The sequence below is a fragment of the Colias philodice genome, chromosome 24 (assembly GCF_061535455.1).
Source record: "Colias philodice isolate Cphi_HAF_F1 chromosome 24, ilColPhil1 Martin Lab GWU primary, whole genome shotgun sequence".
Classification (NCBI taxonomy): domain Eukaryota; kingdom Metazoa; phylum Arthropoda; class Insecta; order Lepidoptera; family Pieridae; genus Colias; species Colias philodice.
This window is the reverse complement of record NC_143109.1, coordinates 7513582-7532832: the sequence shown is the minus strand read 5'-3', so window position 1 is coordinate 7532832 and position 19251 is coordinate 7513582. Positions and strand designations below refer to the sequence as shown.

The following is a 19251-nucleotide window of genomic DNA, read 5'->3' as shown; positions in this document are numbered from 1 at the left end:
TCATGAACAGTGCGCGCTGAATGATACCCACCCCATTACAATTACTATTATCCATTTATTCACTTACAATTTACAAACGTATACAAATAACATTGATACAATCCTTTCGATTTCATTATTGGATATTGGATAATATTTATGTAACCATATTCTTAACCCAGTATAAATATTACTTAGTGTTGACTATTCTTGTCTGTTTGTTCTCCTAGAGTAGTAAACCGTTCCAGTCTATGGCGGATTATTTGCGATATGAATGGACAGGCCAAGGAAATTTAACACTCCCGAAAAGCTTGACACAAAAGAGCACTGTAGCGCGTCCGGTGATTACAGCTGCGAACCTCAGATCCAGATTTTATTTCGGTACAATTACTACTATTTGAATATGATCTGCAGCCGTAATGATTGCTTCAAATCGACCCTACGCAGTGCACTCATCAACAAGCTTGACAGCGGCTCTCAAAAAGTATTTCAAATATCGGTCAGCTGAGTGAATGATCGACAACATACTAATAATAACGTCATAGTGAAAATAGAGCAATAACATTCAGTGTTGTGTTACATTCGGCTGCAATGAGCAATTAGCTGATTGTTTCCATAACTGTGGCATTCGTGTTTGCGCCGTGCGGTTAATGTACATTTTCCTCCCGTTACATAACAATACTAATAAAAGTCACTCGGACATTTTCAGCCCTATCCGCTAATTTTATATTACTTGTTACAATTATTATTTGTTCAACTTTTCCTTGATTTACTACTGTAAATATAATTTATTTTGTTTTCATTCTATAAACTAGCTCACTGGAACATAACAGATGGACACAATGTAGATGTTTGTTATCTCTACCATCCGTGAAATCTTCAAATAGATTTTATTGTTGTATAACAAAATGCATGCAGTAGTCTTTAACTGTTATTTGAAATTGATTTCTAAATCCACTATAAATGTTCTTCAATATACGTTAAAATGCTACAAATGAAATATATAAAATATAATCCATATTTTAATGCAGTGTTGTTCATATTAGAGTTAGCATCGAGAGATAAATAGTTTCGTTATATTCTGCTAATAATATTATAAAACATGATCTGTTAGTGCGTTGATAACATGTTGTTTCATCAATTCCAAAAACAAATATCTTACCATTAAAATATTGGTATACTTGGCATCATACGGCATATTGACGAGAAGCTATGATCTTGTACGTGCAAACCACGTGACCCCATGTCACGAGTAACACTTTTGATGTATCATTGTTATTAAGATCTATTTCAGTAGATCTATATTCGTCAATCGCACGTCTTAGTGACATAATTTCATATCATACATAATTACAGCGAATGAGCACAAAGACGACGAAAATTGAAACGTGTAACGTTGCCAAACTGGTTCCTTCATCTACGTTGGGGTACCTACTATGTTCTAGGTGCCCTTTGGCAGCCGCCGCTGCCAGTAAGTAACCAGCGAGGGAGACCTCCGATAGTTCATTGGCTTTCGGTTCGTTGAATAGAGTTAACCAGCACGAAGGGGTGCGAGGCGGGTCTCCCTCACTGGTCGCCTTGAAGTTGGCACGAACGCATAAGTCTACATCGATTAATGTTTTGTACTCCACGTTTCTGTTACTAACTATACTTGTATCGAATACGTATTACTAATAGATTGTGGCTATCTATCATTCACTATAGGAACGGTGCCAAACATCTCAGTTGTTCTTTTGTATAAGAATGTTTGAAGTTTGGTCATGTGACGACAATGGTGTCAATGTGGTATCGATAAACTGTAGAAATTTAAACAACACAACGCTGCATTCCATTAATTGGTTCTAAATCAACAAGTAAAATTTAAATTTCATGAACAAAATCATAACTAGAAGTTGATATAACAATCGATTAAAATTATGGTAAAACTAAACAAACTCATTTACATTCTGTACTGCTTGTAAAAACAAGAAGCCAATACAGTTGGGTAACTATTTTAGTGAATCATTTGATTTACTCTTTATTCGGTGGAATTTTAAAGGAAACATTAATGGTGTTTATTTAATCCCAAGTGTAGTTAAATCTTATATATAAAAATGAATCGCAAAATGTGTTGGTAAGCGCATAACTCGAGAACGGCTGAACCGATTTCGATAATTCTTTTTTTATTATATTCCTTGAAGTACGAGGATGGTTCTTATGTAGAGAAAACGTAAATATTATGTACCACGGGCGAAGCCGGGGCGGACCGCTAGTCTTATATATAAAAATGAATCGCAAAATGTGTTGGTAAGCGCATAACTCGAGAACGGCTGAACCGATTTCGATAATTCTTTTTTTATTATATTCCTTGAAGTACGAGGGTGGTTCTTATGTAGAGAAAACGTAAATATTATGTACCACGGGCGAAGCCGGGGCGGACCGCTAGTATAAAGATAAAATGTTTGGCAGCTGAGCATTATATAGATTTACTTATTATTAATAAATATCACTGGATTATCTATGTCTTGTGATGTTGATGAGAGATCTACAAATTTCGCCCGTGACGTCACGTTTTTTGACGCTAAACAGACGTCAATTGGGTTTGTGACGTTAAGCCCTCCAGACGTACCCGCCACGTCTACAAGTTAAATAATATTAATTACAATTATTACTTGGGCTGCGTCACGTGAAGACGGTCCAAACGTGATGGTCCCACCGTGTTTATTTTTGAGTTCAACTATATTTAGATGCGACGTTTTTGTCAATATTTTTAGTGTAGGTACTTTTGCATACGTTAACATCGTCCAAAATTGTTCGTATATTGTGCTTTCTAAAGAAGCTTCATCCCCGTCTCCATTTAGCTTTTAATTAAAATATTTCTTATCAGAACATCTTTCGGCAACTTTTACAATATGGCTGTTCTCGCAATATGAGTCAATATAAGCAAAAAATATTTCAATTTTCTGAACTCGGTACACTCATGTAGGAGCTATTACACTTTTTATTATCTCGATATATATAGCTTTCGTAATAAAACCTCTCGAACGGTGTTATCCGCAGTTTTATAATCTAAAGCGCGCTATTTCAGTAGTAACATTGAAAAACACAATAGTTTTTGCCGTTGATTCATAGACTGGCATTTATAGGGCACACTGAAACAATCCAGCTCGTTTGTTTTATTTAACCGGCGGTCTTTCATCGGTAACAACGGGCCTCGAAAGCAATTTAGTTTCGTAACCCTTCTCATATAGCCTACCATGCTAGGGTTGCCACTTGCCGCTACTCCGGTATTTCATTATTGCCACTTATCATTATGTAGGTTTTAACATTTGTTTTCTTATTCAGGGTATAGTATATACTCACTAAAACATAATCGTTCTTAATTTGTTGTAGATTAAAAAAGCTAACTCTTATTTCAGTCAGAGCACAAATAAATGTCCACTTCAGTAAATTTAAATGACAATTTAAATTCAGTCTCCGATCCTCTTTGTAACTCCCAATGGTCTATCGGCAGCCCTATCGTCCACGTATGTTCCCTGTGGATTTGCCACAGTTTATATACCTCCCGAGATCTACTTGAGTGCTTCGTGTTTTGAATTCCAACTTAGACTACTGTGTGCAATTTCATCTGTTCAGTAATTGGCTCGTGATCTCCTGTAAGCAGAATTTTAATGATGTTAAAACTTACAATGAACTGAACACAATTAAACCTACAAGTACCTTATTTGAGATAACTAAATCTGTAGGAACATTACGTGGTGGTTCGTCGTCTCGTTATTATTTATCCTTTAGAGAAATAATATATTATTCGATAGATTTTGTTCGATTGTCAAATAATTTGTACGTATTTCAATAAATAAATAAAGTATGAATGGCATATTTGAAATGTTTACTCCACACTGCATCAAGCACCATCTCTAAATTTTCATTGTAACCAGATACATTTTCACTGTTAACAGATAGCACTGGAACAGGAATAATTGAACACTCTGCGGTACAATGACAAATATATACCCGATATCTAATTTCCGAGTATAAATCTCATTTCTCGTAACCGCGGTACATCTGCATTGGTTGATATATTTGGTTACACTTCTTCCGCAGTCTTGCTCTCTGTTATGGGAATATGAGCGTTTTCATCCTGTGTTAGAGCTGCAATTGGTTTGGGTTTGACTGGTGTTATATTGGTATCGCTGAGGTTTGCATCGACCGATACAGTTTCAGTTCATTTAGGTTCATCGTACACTTCTGCTAACAGATTTCGTACCTATTTTTTGTCTGTATCATTTTGAATTTCATAACTCTATTCATGTAGTTTTGGAAGGTTTATCAGTTCTTTTACATGGAAAACAGCTGAACAATTGCACAAATTGTCCTGTTCAAGTAAATTACGTTAGGCCTGTATTTTTTTAAATCAAAATTAAACCAGAAGTTTGTCGGTTTTTAACTTCTACCTAAGCTATAAAAAATATAGCATTTCCCATTAAAAATTCACCTGAATAACTTTATCCAGCAGGTATTAACTTACAATGATCTTAATATAAACTCGTGTGTATCTTGCATTACCGCAGCATGCGCCTGCGCCGCTGACTCATCGTGTGTCATACCAACGTCCTGTAACACAAGACGGCCTTCCGCGTGTGCATCATTAATTGCTATTGTTAATATTTAGGTTACTTCACTTGTTTATGTATCCGTGCGTCAGAGATAAGTGTGAGTTTGAGTTGAGTAAGGTGTAGGACAGATGCAAACATTTGTTTTTAAGTAAAAAGCTAAAAAGCTTAGTATGGAATCAGATCGTGCCGTGTGTGAAAATTGTCCTGAAATATTTATTTATTTATTAAGTAGATTTTGTTTTATGGTCAGGGGGATGATTAGCTTTCTCTCCTACAGAGGGTAGGAGATAGTTGGGTTGGTTTTAAATACAATTTTGGGGATATTCTTTTAGTTGCTTGATCAAAATCGTCATGAGCATTAGATTTAAAAACAAGACCGTTTTGTTTGGAAATTAAACAATTTCGTAAAAAGCAATAAGTTTGCATTTATTGCATAATTTCAATTTATTTAAACACTATATAACTTGAATAAGAAAATATTATCGTAAATTGTTTCCACGTAAAAGTAAAGTGATTGGATTGTAATTATTTGTAGTTTAAGTTTTTATACTTTCAAGGCAACCTGTCTAATAAAAACAAAAAATAACCGTACTGATTATTTCTTTATTTTTGGTTAAAATGCCAAAGTGCAATTAGGTCTAAATTTAGTATGTTTGTTTGCTTGCTACACTTTACATGTAAAATAAATAATCGCATATGGTTCAATACAGTTGTTGTAACCTCGATCGTGGCAGGTAAAGAAATGACATTTCAATTCAACTTATGTAAATATAATAACATCAATCTGACGTTGATACTGACCAACGTGCTCAAACAAACAAACAAACTGAAAATAAGTATATTAAGGGCATGAGGAAAAACTGATGGGTCACCTAGATATGGAAAATTGACCTACGAAATTTTACCTATTATTATTATTAAGGTATCTTGAATTTAGGTATCTTTTTAAAAGAATATTCCATGAATCTCCAACGAATTATAGCTTTTCTAAATATAGCGTTGTATATAAATGTTTGAAGCGATGGCGAAGGAGAAGGTTGGTGACCCGTCTAGGCTTATCTTCGTCACAAAATATAAATTTATGCACTTTAGAGGGCTCCATATTGAAAGAGTGACATCACAGACATTGAATACATCTTTTTACATTCACAATTTATCAACTGATAATATTATTCTTGAAAGTTTACACAGCTCACTTTCAGAATTTTAACGTTTGCAGTAAAGCGACATCTTCCTGATCTTAAGGCGTTACCCGGCAATTTCGACTATGTTCAACCTCTATAAAGTCTGGTACAACATAAAGCACAATACCGAAAAAAATATATAAAATAGGATGGTCTTTGATCTTTAATTGCTCGCGAGGAATTTTTTCCAAAGTTAATAGATTTCTAGAAAAAAAATGTGCCGTGGTCATCGATTTTTCCGCAAATACTCTATAAACTTCGTAACCTGCTGACTTAGAGCTCTGAAAATTTTATGTTTAATAAATTATCAGTTACACAACAGTCCCTGACGAGGATTTTTTGTTTCACTGATTGGTATCTTTTTAAATACAAAATGCGAGGAAAAAAGAAGGTGCAGCGGGAGAGGTTTGAGATCCGTCAAGTATGGTCAAGGTTATTAGCGCATGTATAAGCCTTAAGTCGCGAGAGTGGAGTCGTTAAATTATATTGCATCCTATTCCTGAGTTTCTACCTTTTAATTCTTAGGAAATAAGTAATAGACGATTAAATTGTAGTAATAATATAGTTTTATCAAAGTATGCAATCAGATGAGCGGTAAATGTTCTCAATTCTCAGACAACAAAAATGTTTTGGACATTTTACATATCGTCAACAAGCTGAACAATTTATTTTAAATGTCTTGAATTAACTTTTTATAAATGCCATCGTTTTAAAAGAAACCTTCTCATTTAAGTTTTAATAAAAAAAACATTAGTTAGAATACCTTGTATTGAAATAAATGCAATACTATTAAACTCCTTCCGCAGACGTCAGCACTCAGCGCTAATGGCCGGAGTCCCGCCAAACTATTAGCAGTGTTAATTAAACATGTCGCTATGAATGTGTTTGCACATTCAAAGAAATTGTCATTTTATGTATTAATCCGTAAATAGAACGGTTAATTATAAGATAGTACTTGGTAAGATCGGGCAGTATCATGATAGTTTACTATTGTGAAAATGTTTGTCTTGTACAGTTTTAAAATTCTATGTAAATAGTAGAAGACTATAATAATTTAACAATAGAGGAAACTTCTGAAGTTTTTGCAAAGTTCCTTTGAATTATCAATTAATGTACCTATTTTTTGTGAACGAACCGTTTTATAGCCGTAAATTTATGGCCTATAACGTCTTCGACACGAATTTGATACAGAGTGTTCGAAATAAATCGCTTATTAAAATATCGTTAATCTGGATAAGTTTATGACGTATTCTGATGTTTAATGACCGTGAGTAATAAGGTGTGTGTACCTTGTGTAGGTAGAAATAATTATTGTAACGTCCTACACTGAAATTTATTACTATATCATACAGGTCCGTTAATAAATCCTATAAATAGTACCTAAATTTAAAAAGAAACGTGATATTTAAACGTTGAACTCCATTTTCTGTTTTTCAAATTACATTCGGTATCTATCAATCTTATGAGTTATGACACTGTGCAAAAATGAATTAGCGAAGCTCAAGTTCAAGCTCAAGTTTTTACGCTGTATGTCTGAAACGAGCCAATTTACGTAATCAAGAATTTCAGTAAAAAGCGAATGTCTCACTTTGTTAATATCAACTAAATCTTGATTCTCTCGTTATTTACTCAAACAAGATTTATGCAGATAACACATTGCACGGTTATCGTGCAATTCGCTCGAAACTTCGCAAAAACTTTTACGTAAACCAATTTATCCTGATTTCATTCAAAAGTATGTATCGTATGAGCGCAAGAATTTTCTGTTTTTATTAAAAACAATATTTGTGTATGAGCGGAGTCGTTTACGCAGCGTTTGATGGCGAACTAATATAAATCTATTTCAGTCACAACAGAGTAAAGCTCTGAATTGTTTATAAGGCAAGTTTTGCGAACGATCGATGAGTGTCGACTGCCGCGAGCGACGCGATAACTTTGTTTGGAAATAGGCTCTGTACGTCAAATATTTATGAAACACAATACATATACCAGCACAATGTGAACTATTTTTCTATGGTTGCTTTTTGAATTTACTCGGTAACCTTGATTTTGATAATAAAGACCACATTGTGGACGCTCTCCACACTCATTTCCCGAAATGAATTATGTTTAGCTTTCTGATCTTTGATATGGTGTTACAATATTCAATAAAAATGAGTTTTACCAATATAAAATGTTATGTTCGTAATGGCATACAATATTTTATCAGGAACGCGTTAAAACGTTGAATAATATGACTCAAAATGACGTATCCAGTGTTGGTAATACAACAAGCGTTCAAATGTACGCTGAGAGCAAAACGGAAGAGTAAATATAAATCAATACTCGTAAAATGCCAATGAATCTTAGATCCATACACACGGGTATAAGATATGTAGTACAACGCGTGTTATAAAATTAATGTACACAAACACGGTCGTGTAAAGATGAGAGCATAAATGAAGATTAGATATGTTTCATTCAATATTTTCCATTTCTATCTTGTTAGTAGCTTTCTATATTTCACCATAGATACTGCTAATAGCACACACTTTGTATTGTTATAATAATTATTGTCCAAGACGTACTGCCGCTAGCCTAATTATGTTTATAAGATTAATTATGTAATAATTATTTTAATATCTTTATCACTAGAAAAATATTTTTGACGACGTGCCTAACAATCTACGAAACCTTACGCGTCTGCACAAAATTCAGAATGTTTTTACAGTAGTAGATAATAAAAAAATATTTAAATAAACAAAATAAACGTTTATTGTTTTAAGCCTACGAATCAATACGTACTAGATGTACTAGCCCGAGCAAACCAGTACATTTCTGCCCGATCAGTCGCCCACCTTCCATTTCTTTTGATGTGCCGGCAGCTTTGATGTTTCATGATGTAGCCTACAATCCAATTTGGATTTTATTGCTCGAACATTAAAATATACTATACATGTGTCATTTTTATTAAAATATCATGATATTTTCCAACGGATGATTGATATTATTCGGGATAATATAATTGTTTTGTAGCTTTTACCATCGGACCAATAATTATGTACTAGGGTTGAACATTTTTAATTATAGTAATCAGAAGTATTAATATTTGTTAACTATAATATCGTTAGTGTGTAATAGCAGACATTATTACTAATCATGATTGGTAAGTTAAAGTAATAAATGTCTAAGTATCCATTTTTCTATTTTCTAGGTCTTAGCGGTTCGAAAGCCGACATGCAGCACAGGCGGGAGGTGTTCGGTTCCAACCTGATCCCTCCCAAGCCGCCGAAGACGTTCCTCACGCTGGTGTGGGAGGCGCTGCAGGACGTCACGCTGATCATCCTCGAGGTGGCGGCGGTCGTCTCATTGGGTCTGAGTTTCTACAAGCCGTCCGAAGACGAGAGTGATGTTGGTGAGTGTTGACAACCCTAATATTGTTATCATACAAGCTGTTTGAATCTTTTTTGGTCCTTGAGAAACTAACAAGCATAGATAGGGTTGGCTCAAGTATAGAAATACCTGTTTATTTCATCTTTAGAAAAAAAAATTGGTTGTCTGTAAAGTCGGTTTACTGACGATAGTTGAACGTGACAACGTCCGATTGTGCTTCTTTGTCGCCCGTTCCGCGCTCTCGCTTGCACTTCAAGCCTTAAATGGAACGCCTCAGAGCGAGGTAACGCCGCATGAGTCATGTTTTTTCGTGCGTGCAACCGGCTCTATCGAATTATAAGACGTTGTCACGTCAAAATACGTAAAATTATAATATGATTACTAAATAAGTAAAGGTTCTGTATTATACTTGATAGGGTAATTTCATCAGTTTAAAATCGATATTTAAAGTCCAATTAATTTCAGATTAAAAGGTAACATACGTAAATAATTATTAGTAAGCTCAAACAATTAATGGCCGTTAGGGCATAAACTAATATCAAACAGATATGGAGTATTCGTACACGAAACTCATTACAAGCGAGCTTTTCATGAACGATTTCATTTCAATGAATTGAATTTCCGATACATCCAATTATATTATCATTTTAGCTTATGGATTTGAAGCTGTTACTATTGAAATAGAAATAGAAATAGAAAGCGTTTTATTTGCCACCATGTAACTCTTAGTAATTAATACACAAAACAGAAAAAAAAAGATAGTAATGGAGGCAAAAAGGACTCCCCGTCAGCAAAGCAGCAACCATTATTTAAAATGTATTGCTGCACTGCACTATTGTTACAAGAAATGATGTTAAACTTGATACAGAAATTGTAAATAGTAGCTTAGTAACTGTAACTGAATATGATAAAGCAATAATATTTAGGATAATTGTTATTTTATGAAAATAGTTAAGTGGAAATTAAACTTGAATCAAGGAATTATAACTGCTATTCTGGTTATTACTGTTAATTATCAAGTAGAACATAGGCCTTTTCATTGAATACTTTACAAATCAAAAATACCTGAACAATTCCTAAATTATTATTTAAAATAAGGCAATGTTACCAATTATGTATCTCTAGCACTGTACATAACAAATGAATAATATATGTGTTCTCTTTTATGTCTATGGAATCATTAGACAGTATTGGTAAGATGTCAACGTGAATTGGTTATTATCCTGCACCACCCCAATCCCTTACAGTATATTTAGCATGGGAGTTATTAAATGAACTCATTAATTATTTAAAGGCTTTTCCATATTTTTTTACTTAGCTTGAAGGAAAACTTGTCTTAGAACCATACTTTGTAAACCGCCTAAATTTAAAGTAAGCAATTGTTCATTATCATTCATTTGAATAAAATGAAATGTCTTTTTATTTTACTCAACAATTCTAATCTTAGCTTGTTAATGTTAAATATAGATTGTACAAACACTTGTATTTAAAAATTATTTTTGAGCTCTCTCGGTTACATTGTTTGCTAACACTTCAAATAAAAGTTTACAATGGCGTTCGCGGAAATTTTCTTTTTGTATTTCAGTCGGTTTAATTTTTAATTCACCGAGTTGTTGTCTTGTTTATAAAGTACTTCGAAGTTCTTTTAAGATTCCTTTGTTTTTACTATGATTTAAATCGATTTTTTCGAACCAAAAGTTTAATTAAAAACTCCCATGCTCAGAATACACTGTTTAAATGTTAGTGCTTATACTTATAGTTACTTGTCTCTTATGTGGTGTGTGGGTGGTAGATGCTAGGGTTCGATACACTTATAATGGCATTCATTTATATATCTCTTTGTATTGTTATGTTTCTTCATTCTTACTTTTGTTTTATCTTTAGGGGATATATATTGAATGCCATCTTAAGACGAACTATACAGCACGTAGTTAAAGAAGCGATATTTAATTTAAGGCATTTTGGTCTTTTAGTTATTCTGATGTTTCTCGTAATATTTTTGAGAAACATATATTTCACAATTCATATTTCCGATTTTTTCTGTTACAAAATTAAATATCGCGAATTTTTAACTTACCTGCAAATGAATAATTAAATTTGTTTCTTCTAGATAATTTAAAACTATAGGTTCGTTTATGAAACTACTTACTTCATTCTTATTGTTTCGTATTTAATTAAAGGGCTTACACGAAAGTCAAGTTTCTATTTTTTTAACAGTAAAATAATAGTTTATGATTTTTCTTACTGTTTAACTCAATAGGTACTATAACCGCATTTAAAATATTTTTTAAGTCTTTAATATCAAAGCCTTCGCACTATACATAGTTTGAAAATATATATATAGGTGTCGCTTACCTTTTCTTTTCTTGAAAATCTTGACAATTACTATAGAGAACATCTTTTCCCCTTTCTCTTTCTATCAATCAATCTATCCCATAATGCTCGTTAATAATTTTATAAATTGTAAGCGCATGGATGTCACATATTTTTTCCGTTAAATATTATTACATTCTTAGTACTTTACATTTCGCATTTCCGAGAATGTTATTCATGAAATATAAATACTGAAGCAGACATCTGCTGGTGACGACATTACGTTGTAAAATATTCGAAACTCGAGGTTTAAGACTTTGAATGAATCGCGATTATTACCCGTTAATTCTTGGTCCGTATAGTAAACTCTAGCTTATTTCTATTCAGTCTTTTTTTATAAAGCTACTAACATAATATTAGACAGTTAGTCTAGATAATTTCATGGTAAATCATATCAAGGTCTATTTAGTACTTTTAGAAAAATAATCAAACGAACCAAAATTACTTTGGTACTTTTCAATCGAGAATTTACCCACATAATCTTCCGGAGGGACGTCTCTTTTAAATACAACTTGAAGAAATTCCTTATTTCTAGCAAATACTAATTATTATCATATTGAATCGCATGGCCAGTGCACATTCTGATAAATCAGCTGATGGTCTGGTTACGCCTGCGGTCAGCGGGTACGACCAATGATCCGTGATATTGTTCCGATTGCAACCCACGGTTTATGTTTAAATGTTCGTTTATCTGTAACGTGATTTGCGTTGAAGATATTTTTGGTTATCTATGTGGTTTAAAAATTGTAGTTTAAAATACTTCAAGATGCGCTAAAATTAAATCTATAACTTCCGCCATAATTGTACCGTCCTGAACATTTTTTAATCATCCTTATGTTTTGGCTCTTTTAACACAGTATTTTTGCCCCAGTTTAATCCCCGGGAAAGCATAAATATTTTCCCCCAACATGTCTCATTAAATGAAGCGCAGTTGTAATAAGGGCGGGAGTACAGAAGCCCTCTGGTAATAAAGTGGTGTAACTGCACCCTGAGCCTCGGGCACATGTGCCGTCTTATAAGACAGGAATAAGGAATTTGCAACTTTATATATTGTTTCCACAGTGGCAGAGTGGTTAGAGACAGGTCTCTAGAGATAGCAGGTTCGGGTTCTATCACCACCTCATTAAAATAATATGTGACATATTTAGAGTTGCTCTGCATATATGGACGTTTATGTTCATTGTTCAACTATCGATAAATTTATTAAAATTCCAGGATTGCTCATGTATTTAATTAATTTAATCCTCATATAATTGCGTCCAAAATAAACTTTTTAAATAGGTAAACAAAAATATGTAGGTAATATTCTAAGAATTGAATTTTATATATCTCACAGAGTATAATGGTTTTCTTATTTCTACTTGATTAGCGCGCTTATCAGAGCGCATTATAAAGATTTCCCAGAGGGCTAATTTGATTCCGAATCCTGATAACACACGGATAATTTTGAGGCCTTCGTTATAATCTCATAATAATCTAAATTGGTATATCTCCTGCGATTTCCTGTTTAATTTCGGGTAGATTAACATTTCTATGTGCTATCTAGAATCTTCAGAGGGTCTAGATTTTAAACACTAACTATGTATCTTTGTATGTTGAAAAATAATATGTCGATGTAGATGTAACTTTCACTGTATATCAAATTGACTTTTGAAATTTTTGTTGCAGTTGTTTAGGACAAAAATTACAGCTTATGCCATGAATACCTAAACCCTAAAAAAATCTGATCGATACATTCGAAAAGAAAATTGAAATTTGTAAAGTAACTTTATATTTCCTTATATACATTATGAATACTGAATGCTAAAGTCAAAAACGTGTTATTTGTAATCGTAAATTACGTCCGCCCCGTACACGACGCGGGATCACGCGAAGGGAAGGTTTTACCAAATATTAAATTGTGACCTTCTTTGTTAATTAAGGGCCTTGATACTGTCCCTGTGTCGTGGACATTTATTTGTAGTTTGCTTTTAATTATTTATTGAGAATTCAAGTTTGGCGTAAATCGTAATTGTTCATTTTTGTTATATTGTTTAATTGTTGGTAAATATATGACTATATGTTGATAGTCTTTGTGATGACGGTGGAAACGCGATTAAATGAACACAGTCTTAAAATATTTTTCCTTAATTTTTCGCACTATTATTACCTGTCTTCTCTGAAGCTCTTCTTTTTATGAAACCGTTTTTACAACTTTTTCGACACGTATACTACTAGTAATAGTTTATTCTAAATTTTATTTGATTGATACTGAAATAAAATGGTTTTTTTAATCAATTTTTGGTATAAAAATACGGTAACTAATGATCAATTAGAAATAATAATTAATAATATATACGTGAACATTTTATTTCGGTATATTATTGGTGTCTTAGCTTGTATTAAATGTGTTTTAGAACATGGCTATTATTAAGTATAACACTGTGTGGCCGCACCATATATGTGGCATATATCACAGAGCACTAGAGTATAGACCGTAGAACATGTGTGTTTGTGTCTAGATTACTACGTAACGAGTGACTTAACTACGATTAATTGCAGGGCACATTGATGAAGAGGAAGGCCATTACCAGTGGATCGAGGGTCTAGCCATCTTAATATCTGTTATAGTTGTCGTCATAGTTACAGCGTTTAATGATTACACGAAAGAACGACAGTTTAGGTAAGTCATTTTTTGTATTATTTTTCTAATAGTTCAAGTTAAAGACCCCCTAAGTTTTATCCCTTGATGTGGAAAATTCGACACCATAAATGCTTTAACTCATTTATTATTCTTATAAGTCTCTGACAATAATTTTCTAGCTTTCACAAATTACCTTATTACTTTTTAGTTTTTACCTAATATCATATGTTTTTAATTTGTCTAATCACTTCTTACAAAAGTATACGATAATGTTTGATCGGACCCCGGTCATTACACGGTATAGCGTAAATCGGCATTTATACATAGTTTGTACTTCAAGCGTAGGTAGAGTAAACAGGTACCTTCTAGGGAAGCGCGTTCCTTCTTAGACCACATCTCAGCTTGACATCAGGCGAGATTGTGGTCAAGCGCTTCCCTATTGCCTATAAAAAAAAAAAAAACATGACGTAGTATTAAGACGTGTGGCGGTCGCGTTGCAGAGGCCTGCAGTCGCGGATAGAGGGCGAGCACAAGTTCGCGGTGATCCGCGGCGGCGAGGTGAAGCAGGTGCCCATCAGCGACATCGTCGTCGGCGACGTCTGCCAGATCAAGTACGGCGACCTGCTGCCCGCCGACGGCGTGCTGCTGCAGAGCAACGACCTCAAGGTGTGTGCACATACACACACATACACAGCACGCTACATATACCTAAACCCGCGCTACACGAACACCATCGGTACATGTGCACCCCGCACTACATGCACCTAAACCGACCGTACATGTACAGTCAGTACACCACGCGCTATACGTACACACGCACCACACTTACACGAACACTCTCGATACATGTACACTTTCGGTGCATGAACACTCCGCACTAAATACGCACTCGCAGTGCGTGTATACTCTCGTTACACCTCTAGAATTTTATACAGCTTGAAATTCACATCTATGTTTTCGCCGTGCTTACACCCTCACCATATATCCTATACCAAATACAATTACTCCGTAATTAGTAAAGCTTCATACATACAGCACGTGTAACACGAATAAAGCATTACAATTTATACACCCTTGTACACCTCGACACTTGTACATCCTCACCTATGATGTTAATTTGCACATGCATTTAAGTTTAGTTTATTAGTCAGTAAAAAAACCAACACTCAATACAAAAAACGTGCAGTCAATATGACGAACGTGTCTCCGTGGCTTATCTCTGCGAACAAACATTGTGACCTCAATTTACCTGTATTTTCTATTAATAGCTTATTTTACTACGTATAGTTAAATGAATGACCCGTTTTTATAAAGTCACCTCTACAAGTCTAAAAAGAATAAATTGTTATTGGGAAAATTAATGCATCAATATTGTGGATCCAATTTCGTTTTATAAAGTACGGGTTTTAGCACAAAAACGAAATTAATATTTTATCAGTTCCGTGATACGAGAATACAAAAAAATGTTAATTACTGCTTCTTCTAATTAAACGTTTTAATTCTATATTCATCAGAATGTTAGTTAAGTACTTTAAGCTTTATTTTTACATTTACCGACAGTAGGTTACATTAAAAAAATGTGTGCGTGTACCACTAGTACACACGTAAGAAATGAAACTTCTTTATGACCTTATTTTTCAAAAAATAATTTAGAAAATATGGCGCGTAACGGAAAAAAAAAATGTATGCGTGTACTAGAGTACACACGTAAGAAGTGAAACTTCTTTATGACCTTAAAAATGTCACAAGTATAGCGTAACGCAAAAATGTCACGCGTACGGCGTAACGCAAAAATGTCACGCGTACGGCGTAACGCAAAAATGTTACACTAAATTTTTGTCCAACCCCGATAAAGAAGTTTCACTTCAAATGTCACGCGTAACGAAAAAATGTTACACAAAATTTTTTTCCAACCTCGACAAAGAAGTTTCACTTCAAAATTATGAAATAACTAGCGGTCCGCCCCGGCTTCGCCCGTGGTACATGTTTACGTTTTCTCTACATAAGAACCATCCTGGTACTTCAAGGAATATAATAAAAAAAGAATTAACGAAATCGGTTCAGCCGTTCTCGAGTTATGCGCTTACCAACACATTTTGCGATTCATTTTTATATATAAGAAGAAGATTAATGACAATTTTTTTCGACTATTCCCAGATGGTTGTTTTATTTAATTGATTATGTAACACTAGTTTGGTTGATTACTAAGAAACTGGGTACAAACTACATATGATATAACATAATAAAACTAGCTAAAACAGTTTCGTATAATCCATGGTATTATTTTTGCATAAATTTATAAATTGAAACTTTGTTTACAAAGTTCATATACATTTACGCTTATAAATTCTTCAGGATTTAACTTCACTCCTGCATAATTAATTCACTACTTATATTTGAAAATACACAATCTAATACTACGATAAATAACGATCCACATATTTATCTACAGTTAACAATAAAATCAACAAATTATCAACAATGACGCACGACGCGTCTTTAGATTGAAGATATATTTGATAAGAAGAAAATGATTATGTGATAACGGTATGCAGTATTTTTATCATTTTATCAAAGGCACTAATTGTGCCGTGAGATATGGGGTTATGTAACGAAAGGATGTCATTTTCAATTGTGTTTCGTAATCATGTTGCCTACAGTTTCAAATGAAATGAATATTATACACAGTAAAAAATCATGCACATACACACACAAACACCTTATATATTTATAAAATGTATAGGTAAATAATATATACATACAGATTTTAATTGAAAGGCATATTATATTTTAAAGAAGGTATGCTTTCTTACAGTCTTCGTAAGTCTGTTTCCTCTAGCTTCAATCTTTACTTCGAAACAGCTGAACCAGAAACTATAATAGTACTTTCTGTAGCAACTAATGGTATAGTTTTATTTATAATTTATAAATTCGCCCTTATAAAATTCTAATCACTCAAAACGTCTCGAATGTTCTTGTTGTGATAAAACAATTAAAGAAATGTGTATGCACATTTTTTAATTAACTTATTTTTTATAAAATTAAAACACCAAGCAAACCCGTATAACGCAACATGTAAACATTCCAGATCGACGAGTCATCGTTAACGGGCGAATCGGACCATGTGAAGAAGGGAGAATCGTTTGATCCCATGGTGCTATCCGGTACTCACGTTATGGAAGGTAATTATTTGAAAATACCTTCATTTTATGGGGAAAAAGTTATGTACCCTCATTTGTGTAGGAAAAAGTGGGTAGTTATATAGGCAATGTTTTGTAGATATTTTGTAATGTACCAACATTTGTATTTTTAAAAAAGCGGGTAGTTTTAAAAGTACAGAATGCGAGTTTTACAGTACAATACAGCTTTTATGATAAAGAAATAAATACGCAGCCGTTTATTTATATCTTGAAAATGTTTCTGACGTATCGACTATTGGATTTGTTACAAAAGGTACATTCAATTTCGAAAAAATCTTGAATGTTTAATTAGAACTGTTACATACATATTCATGACAGTCACGAGCTCCTAACAAACGAACACACACACATTCCAGGCTCAGGCAAGATGCTAGTGACCGCTGTGGGGGTGAACTCCCAAGCGGGCATCATCTTCACCCTGCTCGGGGCGGCCGTGGACAAACAGGAGAAGGAGATCAAGCAGATGAAGAAAGGTCAGTCTCATCACCGATGTGTATCGTATGCCACTTAGAGGGTGCTCCTTTCGCTTTGGGACACCCTGTATATACATATTACATGATACAGGGTGGTAAAAATTAGTTTTAATATTTTTTTGGGGAAAAAATACTGTTTATTGTGAAAATTGAGTATTAAATCAATTAATGAGAACAAAAAATTCAAAAAAAATGTGAAAAAATATAAATTTTTTGTTACCAAAGCAAAGGGAACACCTTGTTATAGAAGAAATCTTGCATTGAAATAGTTAGCAAAATATATTAATAACTATGCCCGCGTGAAACGATTCGGATAACTTCGAAACGCGGTGGGCATAGCTAGGTTATGCTTAATTAGTTTTTTAGTGGACTCTGGCGGGTGATATTGATTTAATTTCATTTTAAAATAATGCATTTTTTATAATTATTGAAAGCTTCGTTCATAACTCTAACAAAAAATACTTTTTTTTATCGTTGTAGTACATACTGGAAATACCAAAAAAATTAAATCATAAATTATTTGATTCGTGAACTCATATTGAATTAAACAAAAAGTCAATAGCATATTTCGCTAATAAATTAATCAATTAGCGAATTAAATATCACCCGTCAAGTCGAACTCATAGCGACTCGAGTGTAGTTGCATTTGTAGCGACACGTCTGGGCCATCCATAAGTGTAGGGTTGCCAAAAAGTATAAAAAAAATAACTCACATTTTAGGTATTCGATTGGAAAACTAGATTGTAGAATAGTTGGAAATCGTTTCGTATCAGTATTATAACATATATTTTTTTCTTTTGCTATTTCATTACTATTACAACTTATTACTTTCAAGTTAATTTTATAGTTTGAATTTAGTTCTTGCTTCAAACTTACAAGATACATATTATATTTTTTTATTTCAATTGATAAATTAAGAAAATGATTGGCAACCCTATCCGCCGACGCACTCCCGTCCCTGTGGGAACTTTCGTACCTGATTAAATTGGTGAAAATATTTTAACATTTACCACCACATTTTAGAACACTCTTTTTTTTATTTTTTACATCGCACTATACTTCCATTCATATATTTTGCTTTAATTTGTGATTTTCCGAATTGCACCGAGTCATTAAAAATCCCCTTTGTACTGACTTTTATGTGTAATTAAAAATTTTCATTTGTTTGTTCGTGTTTTTGTTACGCTTATTCCATCTATTTTGTTCATTATTACGTACGCATTAAAGTCCATTTCACCAATTTAATCTCTCACGTGAGATTATTTTATGTTCCGAGAGTCATATATATTACTTTTTCGTGTTGTTGTCAGTTCGTGTTGTGTTCAACTAATGGCCTGTCCTGTGAGCATGGTCCACTGTCCTGTGCCCCGTAGCGATAGTAGATGTATCCAAAATTGTCCGTATAAACTTACTCCTATAAAATAATCTCGTTTCAGTTTTTAAAATGAATTT

General features: G+C 33.5%; 1 protein-coding gene across 8 annotated transcripts in view; it reads left to right on the top strand.

The window, feature by feature from the left end:
- Nucleotides 1-19251, top strand: part of PMCA (plasma membrane calcium-transporting ATPase 3) — a 131040-nt gene that overhangs the window by 91318 nt on the left and 20471 nt on the right. For all 8 annotated transcript variants that reach the window (XM_089710333.1, XM_089710332.1, XM_089710335.1 and 5 more), the window contains 5 exons: nt 8952-9152; nt 14045-14165; nt 14627-14792; nt 17215-17308; nt 17683-17799. In XM_089710333.1, the coding sequence (XP_089566459.1) occupies nt 8952-9152; nt 14045-14165; nt 14627-14792; nt 17215-17308; nt 17683-17799 (699 nt within the window). The remainder of the gene's footprint in view (nt 1-8951; nt 9153-14044; nt 14166-14626; nt 14793-17214; nt 17309-17682; nt 17800-19251) is intronic.